The sequence below is a fragment of the Pipra filicauda genome, unplaced genomic scaffold (genome assembly GCF_003945595.2).
Source record: "Pipra filicauda isolate LSUMZ 115617 unplaced genomic scaffold, ASM394559v2 scaffold386_size940508_pilon, whole genome shotgun sequence".
Taxonomy (NCBI): Eukaryota; Metazoa; Chordata; class Aves; order Passeriformes; family Pipridae; genus Pipra; species Pipra filicauda.
This window is the reverse complement of record NW_024104516.1, coordinates 263,320-283,926: the sequence shown is the minus strand read 5'-3', so window position 1 is coordinate 283,926 and position 20,607 is coordinate 263,320. Positions and strand designations below refer to the sequence as shown.

The 20,607-nt window shown below is 36.5% G+C and overlaps 1 protein-coding gene across 9 annotated transcripts in view; it reads right to left on the bottom strand.

Annotated features, from left to right (window-relative positions):
* NRXN1 (neurexin 1) overlaps positions 1–20,607 on the bottom strand; it is a 708,974-nt gene that overhangs the window by 425,054 nt on the left and 263,313 nt on the right. For all 9 annotated transcript variants that reach the window (XM_039384935.1, XM_039384929.1, XM_039384934.1 and 6 more), the window contains one exon: positions 6,074–6,512. In XM_039384935.1, the coding sequence (XP_039240869.1) occupies positions 6,074–6,512 (439 nt within the window). The remainder of the gene's footprint in view (positions 1–6,073; positions 6,513–20,607) is intronic.

Below are 20,607 nucleotides of genomic sequence, written 5' to 3'. Positions count from 1 at the left end.
CACAGTTAGAGGTTGACAAGAAAAGTAAGATTCCTCTCTGATTTCACTCTGTAATGATGATTTCCAGAGGATGAATGGTGGTTATTTAAAAAAAAAAAAAAAAACACATGCAAGGTTATCTTTGAATATGGTAACCAGTTTAAAAAAAAATTAAATAACACTTAAGTCTCAGAAAGCAGTTATTAAACCTATTTCTACTGTGTTGCAAGAAACACTGTGAACTGTGAACCTTTACAGCTGCTTCATGGTTGGATTTTATTTAGTTTATGCTTTTGGGTTTTTTTCCCATTCTTTTTCTGCAGAATTAGCAGTACTGTTAAGAGCAGAACAGACAAACATTTCCCTTAGGTACGAGTTAATGAGCCTCTCCAATCATATTCATTATCTCAGCAATTTACTTTTTCATAAGACTGTGTATAAGAAACTAAATCTTATTTCTAAACCTTTTCTCAATCCTGATCATTTAAATATGAAGATTGCAAGTAGAGCTACTACAACTATTCTGATCTCTCTGCTTATCTGATGTAGCCTATTTAGTTGCTTTTTGTGCCCAGGAAAAACATTTGCCTTTAAAGAAACAGTGAAAAATAGGAGCAAGGTATTAATTCTAAATACACTTTACATCTTGTGAGCTAAAGCACAATATAATAGCTGTGATGAGGACTGTGACCACAGCATACATCCCATGGCCAAGACAGGGCACATGTGAAGCAGCTATGAAGTTACTATCCTTTGCAAGAATTCAGGATATACAATTCAGGAGTACCGGGAAGAAACTCAGCCTATTTGACAGGACACAGCAGTTGGGAACCAGTTGGGAACTCTGTTGCATACCCATCAAGAAAGATGGACAAGTGGAGAAGGTATGAAATCTTCTAATTAACCCTGGGAAATATGGTCTCAGGAGCTCCTTCTTACCAAAGGACTGCTTTTTAGGTAAGAAAGCACACACAGTAAGTCATACAGGTAACAGAATGGGACTCTAGGCTGAAAAATTTCTGTAAGAATAATAGGTCAAAAGTTCCTTCATCAAAAGGAAATTAAAAGGCGTCATCTCTTCCCTCTTTCTTGTAGCTCTCAAAATCTGAGGAGATTGGCAGAATTGCTAGAGAATAGAGCCCAGATAGTTACAATTTAACTAGTGTGTTCTCATTCCCTATATTTTCCTCCCCTCCTCCACTGCAGGCCCAGACAGGCAATGGCCAAGTCAGTAGTTTAGAGTGGATGCTCACTGTGACTGCGAGTCTGGAAGAGAGCAAAGAACGAAAAATAATTCTAGTACTTGCTGATCCAGCTAATATGAAAGTCAAGGAAATTAGCAAAGCTCCTTGAGAAATGTCACAGCATTCCACTATCAGAGGGAACCACTCTACTTTGGATTTAAGGGCTAGGAGCAAAAGGTTTCAAGACACTGAATGTCATTAAAACAAACAAACAAACAAACCGCAGTTTATTTGAGCTATTTATTCATTAACAGAAGAATCTCTTCCTTTATGTTTGATAGCTAGGGAAGTATGCTGTCAACAGCAACAAGAAAGTATCTGAAAAACAACTTTTTTTCTATACAAGGTATATTCATTCACTTGTATAAAAATTCTGAAAGTAACCAAGTGAAAAATAATCATGTGATTTCCAGTATGTTTGGTTTGGTCTACAGGAAAGAAACCAAAAAGCATCCTGAAATAGTAAAGTAAATTTTATTATTCCTGGAAAAAACACACCAACATACATAATGAGATACATAACTCCAAGAGATGATGGAGTTGTGAACACAAGTTGGTGGAGTTTGCGATCCTCAGGGCAGTGAGGAGGGTGCAGAGCAAGCTCACTGCCCTGGACTTCAGGAGAGCAGAATTTGCCCTCTTCAAGGACCTACTCAGCAGAGTCCTATAGGAAAGAGCCCTGGAGGGCAGAGGGTTCCAAGAATACTGGCTGATATTCAAGGATCATTTCCTCCAAGCTAAGGAGAGATGCATCCCAACAAGGAGGAAATCAGGTTAAAAATGCCAGGACACCATCATTGATCTATAAGGAGTTGCTGAGTGAACTCAGAGCAAAAAAAAAGGTTTCAGAATGTGCAAATGAGGACAGGTGGCCTTGGAGGAATACAGGGAAACTGGATGGGATAGCCAAGGCCCAGTTAAAATTGAGTCTGGCCAGGGACACCAAGGATGACAGGAAGGGCTTCTGTAAGTTATGTTACAAATATAAGAAAGACTAGGAATAATGTGGGTCCTCTCCAGAAGGAAACAGGAGACTTGGCTACCATGGATGAAGAGAAGGCTGAGGCTTTCAATGACTTCTATGCCTCAGTCATCAATGGCATGCACTCCAGCCATGCTGCCCAAGTTGAGAAAGGCAAATGCAGGGACTGGGAGAACAAAGACAGTAAGCCCACTGCAGGACAGGATAAGATTTGAGACTAGCTAAGGAACCCGAATATGCAGAAGTCCATGGAATCCAATGAGATGCATCTGCAGGTTCTGAGAGAGCTGCCAAACAAAGTTACTAAATCATTTTTGAAAAATCGTGGCAGTCAGGTGAAGTCTCTGATAACTGGAAAAAGGGAAATATAACCCTCATTTTTAAAAAGTGGGAAGCAGAGGACCCAGAGAATTACACACCAGTAAGTCTCACCTCTGTGCTAGGCAAGATAATGGAGTGGATTCTCGTGGAAACTGTGCTAAGGCACATGGAAAACAAAGATGTGATTGATAGCAGCCATCATGGCTTTACAAAGGGGAAATCATGCCTGAAAAATCTGGTGACCTTCTCAGACATGGCTACAACACTGGTAGATGGGGCAGAGCAACTGACATCATCTGCCCAGACTTATGCAAAGCATTTGACACTGTCCTGCACGGCACCCTGGTCTCTAAGTTGGAGAGATGTGGACTTGATGGATGGACCACTTGGTGGATAAAGAACTGGCTGGATGGTCACACAAAGAGTTGTGGTCAGGTGATCATTGTCCATGTGGAGACCAGAGATGGGTGGTGTCCCTCAGAGGCTGGTGCTGAGGCCAGTACTCTGGGATCAAGGGCACCCTCAGCAAGCTCACTGATGACACCAAGCTGTGGGGTACAGCTGCCATGCAGAGGGACCTTGACAGACTTGAGAGGTGGGCCTGTGTGAACCTCACAAAATTCAACAAAGCAAAGTGTAAAGTCCTACACTTGGGTCATGGCAATCTCAGGCACACCTACAGGCTCGGCAGAGAAGTGATTGAGAGCAGCCCTGCGGAGAAGGACTTGGTGGTGATGGTTCATGAGAAACTCAATATGAGCTGGCAGTGTGTGCTCACAGCCCAAAAACCCAAGCAGTGTGGGCAACAGGTTGAAGGAGGTGATTCTCCCCCTCTGCTCTGCTCTTGTGATACCCCACCCGGAGTACTGCATACAATTCTGGTGTCCCCAACAAAAGAACATGAACTGTTGGAGCAAGTCCAGAGGAGGGCCACAAAGTTGTTAAATGGACTGGAGCAACTCTCCTATAACGACAGGCTGAAAAGGTTGGGGCTGCTCAGCCTGGAGAAGAGAAGGTTGTGTGGAGACCTCATAGCAACATTCCAGTTTCTGAAGGGGGCTTACAGGGAGGCTGGAGATGGACTCTTCATCACAAACTGTAGTGATAGGACAAGGAGGAAAGGGTACAAACCAAAAGAGGAGAAAATCAGGCTGAATATTAGAAAGAAAGTCTTTACTGTGAGGATGATGAGATACTGTTAACAGGCTGCCCAGGGAGGCTGTGGATGCACCAACCTTGTCAGTGTTCAAGGCCAGGTTGGATAAGGCCTTGAAGCAACCTGATCTAGTGGGAGGTGTCCCTGTCCATGGCAGGGGGAGTTGGGACTAGATGATTTTAAGGTCCCCTCCAACTCTTAACATTCTATGATTCTATGATTCTATAAGTCATGAAGAACATATCTAAACACATAACACATCAGAACTTCCTGATCCAAACAGAAGAAAACAAGAACATATAGTTAATTCTTTATTTTAATTGCTAGGCAGTCATTTTACTTGGTTAAATCACATGGTCATGATTCTACTCAGTCAATATTCTCATCAAAAAAAATAATGGCATTGCTGGTGTTATTGGTACTTCTCCTGCTGTATTGTTGTATGTATTAGAATAATAGAAAAATGTTGATGTCTGGTTCAGATTGCAGCTAAAAACTCAGTTTGTCAATCCATAAGCCTACATATTTTATCAAGTATTCCTGGTAATAGGTCATTGGTTGAGAGTGAGTAGGTATTACAGTCAGTTTTCAAGAGTGACAGGGTAAATAAATTTCACCACTCTGAATCACAGGCAAGTCAGCAGATGGATTAATTTGGTTATTTATAATTCTACTTCAAAATATCATGCAATCCTGATCACCAGGTTTGTTTGTTTCCTAAAATAAGTCTACACTCTTGCTGATGTCCATCAACAGTTCTAAAAATTAAAGTATGCCCTAAACTCTCTTAATGGCACTTGTGAGCAACATTTTTTGTGAAGCAATGAAAGTGTAGAACACATCTTCAAATGTAAACAATTGCTATGCATTTATTTCTTTTCTGTATAGTTCTGTTGGCTTTGGATGTAAGAATAAACTTTGCTTTCAGCAGAGTCCCACAGGCATGATTATTACAGGATTTACTGCCTCATATGAATCACTGAAACAGCACTTAAGAAGGAATTCTGAAATGAAGATTGTAGTATAAATAATATAACTGCTGGATACTCCATCCCAACTGAGGATTTTGAGAAGTTATGTTTTCTTGTTTGGTTAGGGTTCTTTTTCGTGTTTGTCTGGGGTTTTTGTTGGATTTTCTTTGCTTGGTTGGTTGTTTGGTTGTTTCTTTTTAACCTCAAGAAATGTAAATAAGCAACTGAGATAACATAATAAGAAAATCAAATGCTTTGAAATTAGAATTTGAAGCTGCACAGCCAATGAATCAAATAATTATTTTTCATAACTGTAGGGCAGATCAATTGAATTTGGTCTGATTTTCAGCATAGGTGTGACTAAAATATTCAATTTAAACCTGCACCTAAGATTTGCTTGATCTGAAATCTGATTTGTGGATACTAAGAAAATAAGTCATAAAATAATAACTCATTTGTGGTTAAGCTTTCAGAAGGAAATTGTAAATGCAAGTTATGGAAAAGGAGTCACCAGAAGGAAGAAACTGGGGGAAACCCCACAAAATCCAAAAAGAATTTACATTTTTTAACACTCAGTTTCAGAGTATAAATAAACTTCAGACTGAATACCAATACTAATCAGAAAATTCTTTGATGGACAGAGTTACAGATTCATTACATTCACCGCTTCCTTCCTCCCCTAATCTTGGCATGAACTACAGGAAAGATACCTTAGAAGAGATCTGTCCTTCAATTAATGTATATTGATTATTTGCTTAAGTCAAGATATATACTCAAGATAAGATGCAGCTGAAACACGACAATTTCACTAGTTAAAAGCATTTTATGCCATATTAGATTTCAGTAGCATTAGGAAGAGTTTATGAATCCTTTATTTTTACCCTTTTTGGTGAGGTCATTTTTTGAGTAAACTACTACAGAATATGAATCATACTGACAGAATGCAGCATGGCAATTATTTTCATTTCTGCTGATATGTGTTGTTAGCCATTCATTAGCATATCATTTAATTATGCTGAGACCTGCTGACACGATTGGAAGTTCGGTGTTGTTTCTGTAGGCCAGCTATTCCCTGCGTTGGAGATTACTTTCAGTAATCCTTTTTCTGCTTTATTTTCATTGTTGAAATTTGCCACTTCAGCTATTTGGTGTAAGCAAGCACAGAGGGAGATTACGATTGGTTTTTCAAGTACAGAACAGACTTATTTGCAAGATTAAGTACTTGATTACCCAATAATGTTAACATAAGATATTTTACTCAGCAAATTAGTGTATTCTGGTACCTGACAATAATGACTTCTTTTATTTCCCTTACTTTTCAGATGATGTACAACTCTAATTGTGACAACATTAGTACGTACCCTGTATTCCCTCAGATACAAAAGGAAAAAAATACTGAATGCTAAGAAAAGAAACTTACCTGACCGTCCATCCCGTTGAAAATCCACATGGTACCATTCACCATCATTCACCTTCTTCTGCAAGGCTTTTATTTTTATAGTACCTGATCCCATGTCTAACAGCAGGTAGAGGTGGCCATCAAGCATCTCGATGGCAAAAAAATCAACCTTCACCATCTGTGGATGTTTGGCATCTTTTTGGTGCCTTGGTTTCCCATGACTGAAAAGAATTAGGCCATTTGGCTCAGTTGTACGAAAATCAAATGATATTGAGCCTGTTTTCTTGGCATTCCACTTTGGCAAAGAGATGAATGACTCTGGTGTTTCAAATGTGATTGGATCTAAGGTTGCAACATTCTCACATTTAAAAGCTACAACCCCGTGAATCTTCATTTTAGGATCTCCTTGTTTGGCAAGCCGAGATAACTCCAACCTGACGTCATTATTTTTATATACAACCTGCAAGCAAAGCAGAGAAGTTACTCAAAGAAACCTGACCATTTTAACCAGAAAGATAAAATCCTGAACAGGTACATTATTTAAAGAATAATAATGATGATATATGAATATGATAAGTTACATACACACAAAATTAATAAATATTTTCATTGACTAATGATTTAATAAATGTTTTCATTAAACCAAACAAAGTTGCTCTAAAAATATCCCTAGAGTTAATTCTAACAATCTGAAAGAATCTACACATAATTTATACTATGAGCTGCAAATTAGCTTGTGTGGCCTTGATTACTTAAAAACCCTCTTTGCACAGCCATTCTGCTACAATAGAGAAGTGTAGGATTTCTTCTTCCTCTAAAACCCTTTGTCACTGTTCACACCCTCTTCTGTTCACACACAGAAAATATACCAAGGTCAGATATCTCATAAATTAACATCTTTTCAGTTTGTCCTTGGGGCTGAGGAAAAACAGTGCTCATGGTATCCATGAAGCTATAAGATAGGCAAACTAGTGTCATACAGATCAAAACAGGCAAAACCACAGAAATCTTTGAGCCAGTTCAACTGGACAAAAAATAAATCAACTTACATATTTTCCCTGACTGAAGACTTTTCTGATAAAAATGAAAGACAATATTAGTTTTAAATCCAATTGACCTCTGCAGTAAATATTCTTGCTTCAAATTACATTTTTACTTGCTCCAGAGAAGCCGGTCATGATAAAAACATTTCCCAGGGTTCTAGTCTTTATTAGTATATTCTGAAATTGCTGCTATTTCTGAGTTATTCAGAATACAAGGACTGCTTAAATGAAGCTCCCTAATACCAAAGGAGCGCACAAGTATTTTGTCAATATTTTTAATTATTCAGTAAATGATACACTCAAGCTAAAATACCACTGAATGGCTGACTATGACCCCAGAGCGACAAAAGCTAAAACCTTCTCTGTTTCTAAGGTTAAGCCCTACATTAAAAAGCAATTTGAAGAAAAGGCAACAGCTCAGCAAAATCAAGCACTTTGTGCTGAGGCTTCTTCATCTACAGATCTATACCATTCAGGACTAGATCATGTCTGGCCCCTGATCCAATATTCCAGCTACACAGTGTAGTTCGAAGCTGTTCAGGGGACCAATCACTGATTTGGACCTTACACCCCTATTAGTGGTTAGAAAGTGCTTACTGAACACTCAGGATAGAGCTTCTGGATTAATTTCCTCTGAGACCTAGTTTGAACTCAAATGAAACCCGCTCTGACACACAGAAGCAGAAGACACAGGGGATGCACTGCAGAACTGTGCTACTGTTAGAAATCAAAACACGACATACAGCCAATCTGAGATGGCATACCCTGTAAGTGATAGTTGCTCTCAAAAAATGGTGTTTAAAGATACTAGAACACTAAAGAAATGATAGATAGACTGACAGTTTTTTACTGTAAGAATTGTGTTCTTTTTAATTATGTCATTATCCACGCTGCAAATTTCAGCATAAGACATGGCAGAATTATTCTCCTGCATTAAAATGTGTCCTAATAGCTAATAAATAAGCCTATTTCTTCATTTTATTACCGAGTTGAGTGCAAAGTAATGCTGTTTCCATGGGAGCTGTGTCTCCAAAGACAACAGATAAACCTCACCGTGGATTGCTGACAGCAGAAATAATACTCTGCCACACAGAGGCAGATAATATGTTGCATTCTTCAACTGAAGACTTCAGAAATGAATAGAATTGGACTAAATTTTAATATTAGAGAGTAAGGATACATATTTCCATTTATCAAATACATCCATAACACCTCAGATATCACAGACTGTGCAAAGGAATTTAGAAGAGTACTGGAGAATAAGCACACACAGGTGATCTCCTTTTGGTGTGACTTTTTGTCTTTACAGTGAAGAAAGCCAAAAGGCAGCAGAATGAAGCAAGAAGTCAGCATAATAGTAGGTTTCTTAGAGATACCTGGTCTCACAAAACATTGGCCACTTTCTAGGGCAAAAGGGATTTTGGATAGCTTTCATTTAATTTCAAGAAGTTACAGGGGACAACCTTTCTAGATTAGACTGAAAAGCATTAAATAGTAGCCAGAGGATACGATAAAACAAACCAAAAAAAGGAACAAATGGGCTCTTATCAGAATTAAATCACATATGATGACAATGAAAGTAAATAAGGCAACAAAGAATATGAGAAAATCTTTTTTTAATTATCTACTAAACAAGAGTAGGTGCCAGGACAAGGTGAGTAAATGTACAAAGAAATTTTATTGTTTATGGACAAATCAAATTGTCTGATATTAATGAAAGCTGGTCGACTGAATTTTAAAATTAGGAGTTAATAGCCATGTTAGAAAAACTGAGCAGGCTAAAGTCTGAAGTCATTTGCCAACTCATAAACAATAATTTGTAATAAATGTTGTCTTTGAACAAGAACCTAATGGACAAAGTGCAAACAGGAATACTAGCAATTGCTTTCTCAATAACTTGTCACCAACTCTTCAAGTAGCTTAATATATAGGAGAGAAAAATTGCTAGAACAATTTAGTAAGAGTGACAAATATTTTATGCCACCTATATCAAAACATTCTTGGAATCCCTAAATATTGCACATGACAATTTCTAACTTCCATATTCCACAACTGAAACTCCATAGCTACCAAGAAGCAAATGACTGCATATTATTACATTCACTGCGTAGAAACTAAATAAAGCCTATATCTAAGTTTTAGAGTGCTTATGTTCTATGTTTTAGAATGCTTATATTCCTTTAATCTTACTAAATGGAAAATTTGGAACTGAATTATCATGGATAATTAGTATTAAAAGAGGAATATATGAACCATAACTGAAAAGAACTGTAAACTATTAACTGAACACAGCTGGCATTTGGGAGCCCATTTCCTAGTGTTATGCTGAGATTCTTACCCCTCTCTCTGTTCATGAAAAATGTACTCAGCCATCAGTGAACCACAGCAAAAAGGAGGAAAACAGTATGTTCACAGAAAGTACTCATCGTTAATTTGTGAAAAACAACTGAACAGTAAGGAATAATTCTGAGATGAATATCTGCTTTATAACTCATGAAGGTATATGCTGTAGAAGTAATAGCCTCTAGGGTACAAATAATTTACTCATCCAATCATTTTGCCTTTTTTTTTTTTTTTTTTTTTCCCTCTGGGTACATAAGGACAAACATGTTTTTAATAGGGCTTATGTTATCCACTATTCCCATCTGAGGTGCACAACATATTGTTCTTTAGTATTATCTCCCTCTGTTAGAGACATGGATCCAGAATTAGTCAAGTGAAGGTGATTTGGAATGGAGAAATATTTGAGTCCCATTGACCTTTACTCCCACACAACCTGCAGTCTGTATCCTTGCACTGGTATGTGCTTTACAAGCATCTATTGGGTTGACTCTGGTAATAACTTGCTTGCTCTTGCACTCACTTTCATACCTGAGCAACAATATAAGTTTCCTGCACGTGAAGCTGCCAGTCCCCAGGGAACTGTGTTATGCTATTAAGAGCACCTTGAATTTGTTTTTTATTCACTGTATTCTTCTTAATATTAAGTAAGTTTCAAGACCTCAGTCTTTAAAATATATAGTTACCTCGCTGTTGGAAACTGTAAAAGGTCACCTAAACTTTCAAGCAATTTCCACATAACTTGTAACCAAGTTATCCAAAGCAAGGAATAAATTTGGTTTCTAAGAGAGGGCAGAACTATATGTCATTTTACAATCAAGATACAAGCTTCCTTTGCTACCATCTAGGCCAACCACATGCTGGGTAACTTGCAATATCACAGCGCTGAGTCTTAATAAATAAGTCCAGCTATGAGACAGCGAATATTACCCTAAGCTCAGCACTCTTTAACATGGTCTGCGGTCATCTTGGAGCATAATCTAAATTAATTCATGCTTCCCAAAGATATATCATGTATACAGCTTTTTGCAAGCCTTAGTATTCAAGGAACTACAGAAGCATATCAAGTATTCACTACAGACCCTGACGGTGGTCATGGTTGGTGCCTTCACAACAAAAAATGTACCAGAGCAGCCAAAGAAAATACATTATTAAACCAGCAATATATAAATTTATGAATGACCTTGAGAAAAGGTGAAGGAAAAGAGAAGAAATTCATATTAGGGACATATTCTAAATATACAAACATTCAATTATCAAGTTAAAAAATAAAAATAAATTAAAACAAATAATAAACAGAACCCTAACAGTTCTTTCTACTGACCATATCTCATGAGATTGAAAACCACAAAAGATGTGAAAGAATTCTGATTTCAACACCATTTTCAATTCAATGTGCAGCCCTTTCCACATCAAACACCATGAGTGAAGAAAGGCATTACCCTCAAATATTTCAGAACACTGACCAACTCTGCCAGCAACAGCTTTTCCATCACTGTGATTAAAATCCTTTAAATTACTATGAAGCATTTTTTTCAAATTACTTCATATTATTAAAACCAAAAATGATCCTCGAGGAGCTAATCACATCCCCTGATTTGCAGCATCATAGAGAATCCAGGAGTTCAGAGCACCTACCATTATGATCTTGCTCCAGAGAGCTTGCCTGTTTACTTAACAGGGAGATGAGGAAAAAGGCTTCTTTAAATTTGAATGAGTGGATAAATCTAGTATCAAAATCTGTTAAAAACTGGATCATATAAATTTTTATCTTACCATAAAGCAGTATTTTAGTATTTTTATATTTTCACAAAACCTGGATTACCTAGTGCAAACAATGACAGTCAATTCTCTAAAATGGAGATTAGTATCATCCAAAATGGCTCAGGTAGGTGCTGCTACCCTACAGGTTTATGCTGCACAGTGGAGTCAGCAGGAGATAACTTGCTGATGTCAGAAAGTCTAACAGTGAGATTTACATTATGGGAAGCCTGAGGCAATTTTCATCAGCTCGCTTTAACAGCCACTAGAATTTCCACGCTCCTTGAGAACTACCTGGTGCACATTGCACAGCATTCCCCGGAAATCCAAAGGCAAAACTAACCACTAAGAATTATCAAGTATTTTTTTCAGTATTTGCTCTATGGTTTTGAACTAATCCATGAATGTCAGTTTCTCACAGGAGGCTTGTCGTTTTGCTAATGTCTCCGTTGGTTTTCAAGCATGAAAAATGAATATATCAATGAACACAATAAACTACAGACTATTTACACAAAACTTAAGGAGCCCCAGTTCAAATGTTTGCAATGGGACGCATTTTTGAATAAAATGTCAAAGCACACAACATGAATGACAACAGCTACTCAAGCCTCTAGGATTACTCAACACTGTAAACCAGCTTTGTTATCTGAACACAGAGAAGAGATTAACAGGTATATTGAAAGCTCCAAGGGAACATCTTTTTCATCCTCAAGTGAATTTTTTTCGTTCTCCTGATGTTGTGTGCATGTGTGGTGGTGGTGGTAGGGTGAGGCATTTAGAAAGGGGGTCATTTTGAGTACCAAAACCAGGCTAAAATTAGCATAATTATATGGAATTCCACTATGAATTCAATAACACACCTGAAGGTCCACTGTAGACTATCTGACAACCATCACTATCCTACCCCCTAATAACAACGTGAAAAGAATGAAAAAAACCCAGCAAACCTAAACCAAAAAACACAATCCAAAAAACCCCAGAAGAACAAATAACACACAATTTGATACAGAGAAGATCCCTTAATTACTCTAAGGCAAGAAAAAAAAGTTGTTAATGGATATGTACAGCTGTAGAAAAAAAACCAGTACTAATAGAAACAAAGTTACAGATATACTGTAAATATGAATTTAGATTCACTGTGCAGTGCTGGGAAAGTCACCTCAGTTTAATGCATGTCAGCTATTTGCAGAATTAACACAGTTGTGATAGCTGACCTTCTAAGCAAACTAGTCTCTTCTGCTGGAGTTTTGAATGAAGATCCCAGAACTGTTTGTTTCTTTTCTCTCCCACTTTGACTGTCTGAATAGAGACATTTAAAGGGGATGCCAGAAACCTTTTTATGTTCTAAGTTACTGGCATATCGTTTAACATGATATATTGGCAGAACTTAGAAAAAAAAAATCAACATTTTTTTTTCTAACAACCTTGATAATGGGATTGTTATGTTTTTCACCCTGCTGTGGCCACAAGTCTTTTGAAGATCTTTTTTCCCCTCTTCAATAGACTATTTTGTTATTCTTTGTATGTCCCACTGTCTGCTGCCAGACAGCTAAATGTTTCTGACTGTGGTTGCTATGCTTTCTGTTTTTAAGAAATGGGTTCAAGTTCCCCTTTTTTTTTTTTTTTTAACTTCCCATGGCAAAGACTCATAGAAATTTCTTGGCAACAGCTAAATTGCAGAGTTTAGGAACAAGTTGCTTCCATAGAAGCTCAATTGGCTCCCAAGTAAGAATAAAGCCTTTACCAAGACATAAGTCATGAAACAAAAACAAGAGACACAAGAATCACCAAAAGGAAAACAAAATGTATTATTTGAGGGAAAAGTAGCTTTGCATTATATATTGTATAAGGTCTAAAAAAGAAAACAAATGATATGCTATGTCCAATGACTCTGGGAAAAGAAAGGTCTACAGGAGACTCAATTATTGTGCTGGATTTCAGCTTTTTCCTCTTCTATCTTTCACAGTGCAGCAAGAATTACCAAAGACTAACTCTGCAGCAAAGTCAGAAATATGCTATTTTTTTCCCTTTCTCCATTAACTATTCTTACCCAAGATCAAGCAAAAGAACTCTTTAAAGACTGCAAGAAAGAGGTACTGTAAAGTAGAACACAATTATTATCATTGTAGGGTTGAAGCCTTATTTCTTTAGCATAATATTCATTATATGCTAGATTTTACCAATCTTTAGCACTGAAAGCTTTAAATTCAAGGTCAGAAAATATAGAAGCAAATAATGGAAAAAGGAAAAGATAATATAAATGCAAAAATTAATGTTCTAAGAAATTTAAACTCCAACGCATCTGAAGGCAACATGACAGATTTACTTAAAAACTGAGCTACCTTTCATTAGGGTAGGAATTATACAAGTTAAAATAGAAGTTGTCACAAAAAGAGAAAAAGAATGAATCTTGAATTAAAGAGGAAAGCTAAAATGAACCCAATGCAATCCAGGTTTGGGAGATCGGTGCTCTGGAGACAAACTAACAAAACCTTGTTAAAAAATTCAGTTAGCAATATGCCTAACTGAATATCTGAAATATTTGAACAAATATTTTTTTCCATATTAGACATGATTAAAAACACACAGAAGGAACTGTCAATTCTGCATATCCTTTGGTGAAATGAGGCAGGTTTATTCCACCCCTCACTAGCTTTACTTCCTTCCTTCCTTCAGCCTCTGCCATCAGTTTATTAGTAGCTGCCAACTTATTACTAACTTATTACTTCTCCAGAATAATAAATACCCAACTGGTTTCTTCTTCCTCTTCTCTCTCACCTGTATAGGTTACTCTTGCCTCTAGCTGAATAGCTAGCTCTTGGCTGAGGGTGTTTCTGGCTGCTTTCTGTTTTGGACTCATCTCTGTTTCCCAATTCCTGGTTTGAAAGAACCTTCTGTTCCAGTGAGGGGAAAATAGACCTCTAATCCTAGGCTGAACTGCCATGTCTATTATATGAACTTCTGGCTAGCTTCCATATAGATACTATCATTCCCTTTCAGTTCTTTTGGCTGACTATCGGTACAGTGAATTTGGCTACTTGTTGACAAGCTACAGAAACTTTCCTTCTCCAATTCTGAGACCCAGCACAGTACCCAGCTACCTTAACAGCTCTCTGATTTTTAATGTGTTTTTTTTTATATTAATATAGTTACAATTTATGCATCTGTTGGCTAAATTCTGCTCTACCTTGATAGGCAAATATTTTAAAACTAAAAATTTCCACCCACTAACTACACTGTTAATTTTCCTTTCATTAGTAGAGTGATCGGCACTCCGTGAATGGAAGACATTCAGGAAAATTCTTCCCTACCTTCACCTACAATTTCTTATGAATCCTTAGAATCCTTTTAATGTATCCTTTTAGCTTTCCAATACTGCAATGTCAGTAACTCTTCAGATCAGCGTTTTGAAACACTCTTTGCCTTCTGAGACACCTATGACAACTGGAGACTAAGTTTCCTGTAGTACTTTAGCAGGCAAGGTTATCACTATAATTCCAACACAAGGTATCAAGCTGCCACATGTTATTCAGCAGCAGCTTTTCCTTCACCATTTTTCAATGACAGAAAGGTACACCTCGAGGCTGCTGCCACTGCCTTCCTTTGCACTCCATTCTGTGCTCACATTCCTTCTCTAAACAACCTATATTTTCCGAAATGACAAACAAAGAAACAGTACTCACACAGAGAAGCAAGAAGAAAAGCAGGGCCCTTCCAACCTCAAACAATGTTCTGTATAGTGCAACGTGTGTGGTTAAAAACATATATTGTCGAGAAAATAATCAACTCATGGGATATTTCTAAGGCATCTCTTTAATATTTAAAGGCATCTCTTTTATATTTAAAGGCATCTCTTTTATATTTAAAGGTATCTCTTTTATATTTAAAGGCATCTTTAACCAGAGTCTTCCTATGGGCCATCTTCACGCTAATAAATTTTATTGAGTTTATAGCTGTCCTCCAAAATAAACTTGCTGAATTAATCCAAATTAATTATCACTATAAGTATAAGGAAGAGGGATGTATTATTTGATTTTCAAGACATGCCATCTCACTGTAGTGAGCAAATGCAGCAGAGTATATATACCTAAGTATGGTGTTTAAAGGGTCTGAATCTGCTTGATGACCTCCAAGTCTGAGACTTTGGTGTCAGCTTAGTGCTAAAGAAATGTCAGACAATACAATTTACTTTTGGTTTGGCACCAAACAAGAGGTCCTTGGCCTCAAGCAAAATCAATTCTTTTGACAGATAATCAGCAAAAACACACAATACCACAACAATGTTTGTCCAATTACATTCAGGAAGAGCAGCTTCCCACATCAAATGAACTATCAACAAGCACCTTTACACAAGTTACTACTGCTTATTGCAGTCTAACACATATGCAAACTTTTAAAAGTATATTGTTCTGCAAATATTATACGTTTCCTAAAATACTTTTGATTATGTGTCTGTCACAATAAATACACCTCACAGTGGTTTTTTGGAAAATATCTGTGAAGTGTACTAATTCTGAGTCAAGGGTAGACAGTGCAATTACGCATTTCTCGCTTCCCCATGTCATTGTGTACATCAATTGAATGGCTCAGCAATGTTCTGACATTTGTTTTCACCTTTAGATGTTTGAGATTTTTTGGTTTTCATTTCAAATAAACACTTCAACTCGAAGCTACTTTAAATATAAAGCATATTTTGAAATATCACTTCAGAAAAGTGGGAGGAAAACAGGCTTTTCCTTGGACAAAAGCACCAGGCAAAAATGATTTTCTATTTTTGCTAAAATACTTTCTTGGGACTACATATGACATGTGCTGAATTATACATGTATTAAAAAATCATAAAGGGAATACATGAAATCTAAATAAAGAATTTAGGTAGCCACATCTATACTAGCAACTACTGCTCATGTTCATTTCAGTGTAACTCCATTCCAAAAAACAATACGAGATTATGAAAGAGTTGCAGCATTCATTTTCTTTGGAAAAGTTTGCCAAAATTACTTTCAAGATTCTGCTCTCTGTAGTGGGGCCTTGGTCCCACTGAAGTGACCATGTACTGGTTAAAGGTAGTGAGAAAGCCTACTATATAAAGGCTGATTCAAAATTATTTAACAAGAAGTTGATGATGACTAATAAAAACTTTAATTCAGGAGTAGATAACAGATAAGCAGGTAAAACTCTGTAGTATAGGACTCATGATTACTGTACCCACAAAGAAGAAAAGCATTTGCCTTTCAACAGAAAATAAATTAAGAGTAGTCTCATTCTGACTGAAAACCAGATTTGAATAAAATCTATATATGATAAATAATGTGAAAAAATATCTATTTAAGGTATAATATCTATAAAATATCTAATGTAAGGTACATATAAAAATATCTATATAAGGTTAAAATATCTATATAAGGTATTAATTCTAGTATATACCAATAAATAATACCAGGGCATGAGACTAAATGCTACTGTGTGTACCTGTATGATGTCAGCAGAAACAAGAAGGGCACACCCTCTCTCCTTGGGCTGGTGTCAGACCCATGGCATCATCCAGTCTCTGGAAATGTTAGGCTTTCAAACGGGTGGTTCACAAAGGTGAAAAATACCAAAAGGCTGACAGGAGGCACATGGTGCTCAGAAACCTTGATGTTAATAATTTGCTCTCGTGAAACCTGACCTGCTCATGTTATTTCTGTTGTATTCCCTTCCTTTCTGTGAAGGATTCTTTCTGTGTTACCAAGGAGGACATACACCACTGATAAATGACTGCTGTACAAAATATGAACACGTGTCCCACCCCAGCATCTCCTGAAAGCTTCCACTTAAAAAGGAGAATCTTAAAAGTACAAGCTCTGCTTTTTTGTGCCACCTTTTTCTTGAACCTTTCAGTGCTGCTACCAATACGTAAAAGTGACAGATTTAGTTCCCAAGAACAAAACATGAACAGTGCTTAAAGAGTACACCTGGATATTCAGTATGCACAAAGATCCTTAAAGACCTTAATCAAATAGCCAAGTATTCTTTTGAAAATATGGCCCTCTCTCTAGAATCCAAACAAATTTAAATAAGAAAGGAAGGGATGAACTGAAGGGATGAACACAACCATACTATGGTACTTTTTAATTTTCAGAAAAAAATAATTCTGTGTTAATCAGATTATTTTTTTTCCATATTGAACTATAAAGAGAAGGTTTGAAAAGTTGCTCACTTTCTTTAAATTTCAAGCTTTCTTTCAAACAATGAAAGAATATTTAAAAACAAACCAGTAAAAATTAAGATGACAATGGTTCTTAATTGGAAATTTTAAAATGTCTCGTTTTCTTCATGGAATTCACTTTGACAGAAATGTATCTAACCTTACAAAAAGCAAAAAATTATAACCAGTTGACCACCAAAGGATATTTTTTACATTCCTCCACCTCTGACCTCTCAGCACTGTCCCCTAGCTGGCAATATGCTCTCAAAATACAAGCTTGGGAACTAAAATTCCTAGCAGGCCCTGATATTAATAATCTGACTCAACAGATAGAGTAGTCTCATGTTATGATTTTTGCTGTAAGTCAAGTTATTTCTAAGTCTGTCTAACAGGAATGACGAACTTGGCAAGTCTTATGCTTCCTAACAACTTCCTCTGAGCCTATATGAAAAGAAAGGATGGCATACTGATTAAAGTGATTTATTTAAACTTGGAGTATCTGTTCTTAACCATTACTTAGCTAAGTTTGACATTTACTTCATAATTGAATTAGAGATTGCAAAACTCTCTTTTTCAACTGCATCATTGGCATAAAGAATTGCATCATAGGTTCCTACTGCTAAACTGGAACCAATTTACAAGACATCTTAAAGTATCAAGTATTTTTTATTTATTTCTTAGGTCAGGGGAAAAAAAAAACAACCAAAAATGTGGTCCTGTTCACCTCTGCTATATTTATTTAGCTGAAATAACAATGATCAGCTTATCAGCTTGATTATATCAACATTTCAATTCTTGAAATTGATAAGAATGGAACACCTAAACAGAGATACAAAAGAAGTATTTCTGCAAAAATTTAAGGTGTCAAATGTGCTAGTAATTTGGTTGAGCTCAAATACTTAGGTGACCACATAAGTCATCTGTTATTTTCAATTTGTTTTATAGTTCTCTTCATAGGCATAACCTTATAATGTGTAACTTTGAAGATACCTGAGCTGTACGTGTAACTAAAAAAAATAAATTTGTACAAGCTATGATTCGCAGTTGATATCAAAATAAGCATTTGTTTTTCAATGGGAAACCTATCTAGAGCTGCAAATGCCTGAAAAACTGACTATGGACTTTAGAATGAAAGTATATGCTCTTTTGAGCACACTAGAACACTAAAATATTTATGTAATTGACTTAGTAACTGGGTTAGGTTTATCTTTTAACATCCATTTTTATTTTAACATATTGAAAAAATTGCAAAAAAGTCAAGGAATAGCTATGTTTTTAGTTTGACAAATAGATGATATCAGGATTGGCTCCATAAGGACACACAGATTTTTATACTTCTACAAATCTTGTTCATTAAAATGTTTTAAAGCATATATTTAATCTTTACTATCTGAGAAGTAAAGAAATAATCCTTGTCTCATTATTACTTTCAAGTTATCCAGTTAAAACTTTGAAAACATGCACCATCTAAATGGCAAAGAAGCACCTCAGTCCTCAGTAGATTTTATACATATCAAATTGCCTGATTCTCTTGGAAAGAGAACATTTGTTTTTAGGGTCTTTTTCCTATAGAACAGTATAGATTTTATAGCACAAACAGTAATTAGATGGTCTAACTCTTGTCTTAAAACAGTCTAAATTAAAAGAGAGTCTTAGAATTCCATTTCGCAAATAAATATTCCTTTTCAATATTCTGTCTTTATAATATTAGGACATACTGCTTTCTGAACTCAGTGAAGTTTGCAAGTGTCCCTAAAAGTAGAAAACTGAAAAAGCACAGAACAAATCTGCTCACTCACAGTTTTGGATTATATGATCTTAAAAAGATTAGTATTTCCAGTAAGGAAGAATCTTGACTAAAGAAACAAGGTTTGCAGTTTTACAATGTCCAGGAAAAAGACATTTTGAGACTTTCTGTTCTATGATTCTGGAGGAACAAGACTCATCAAAATCTTCCTGCCAGGTTCCAGCTACTTTTGTCAGTTTATTGGCTGGTTCTTGAAATCCAATCTGCATTTTGCAATCTTTTTCATTTTCATTTGCCTTATCTCATACAGAGCAAAACATTCCTTTTTTTTTTTTTTTTTTTACCAAATATAGTGACAGATGAAATACAGAGGAGTATTTTCTTTTCAAACATTTTCTTGGAACAGCTTTTCCTGTATCTTGCATATTTCCATTTTAATCCTGAAGTTGCTGAGTTGTGCTGAATATTTAATTTATGCTAACCTGTCACTTATTTTTTCCTCCCATCTATATAGGTATGAATATTTATGAACACAGCAGTGGCTGACCTGCACCTTGTATTATCTGAAAAACATATGCACATTGGGCACATGGGACAAGAAGGGAGGCAGACTAAAATTTATTTTTCCATCTTTGGAACACAAAATGAGCACTCTCCATAAGAATTGTGTTAATGAAAAGGAACATGCTGCTCCTTATGGTAATTATTTGAAACACCCCATATAGAGGCTCAGTCATTTCCAAGCTCTGGCATCTCTGCATGGGCAGACTTAAAAGAAGAGGGGGAAAAGGGCATGGAAACAAGTAGGCACACCACCAATGATGTTGCTCAAGTGCACATCAAGGGACCAAAAGGAGTCCACGAGTACTTTTAATTTCTTCCTCTTAGACAGTTCTTAAAAGCAGAAAGGAATAATAGATAATCGATAACACACATCATTTCCAGCCTCCACAGCAGCAGACCTACACCAGAAGTTTGTGAACACCAAGGGTTACTCAGCATCAAATAGATGTCCTTCCTACTGGTGTTTCAAAGGGTAAATATTCAGAACATAATATGCATTAAAGAGGAATTCACTTGAAATTCTTGAAAAACTGCCTGTGACAGCCCACTTTTCTAGGCCTCTACACTCCCCAGCCTCCTTTGATTCTGTCCAGCTTGTGCCCATGCAAAGTAAGTCCTTGGAGAAATACTGTTAGTATCTAGGAGACAAAGTGCCCTTTCTGAAGGTCATGTCCTTTAAGGAAGTATACTCCTAATACCTTCTGTGTGCATTTCCTTTGTATCCTTCCAAGTCGTACATTTTAAGACAATATTAATACCCAGAATGCTTACGAATCTTAGAATGTAGGAAGAAAAATACTTGGAGTAAGGAATGAAACTGAGGTCACACTGAAATCTCTTCACTGGGTCTGTAAACTTCCAGAATTGCCTCCTCAAACACTCCCTATGCCAGAACACAAACATCCTACAT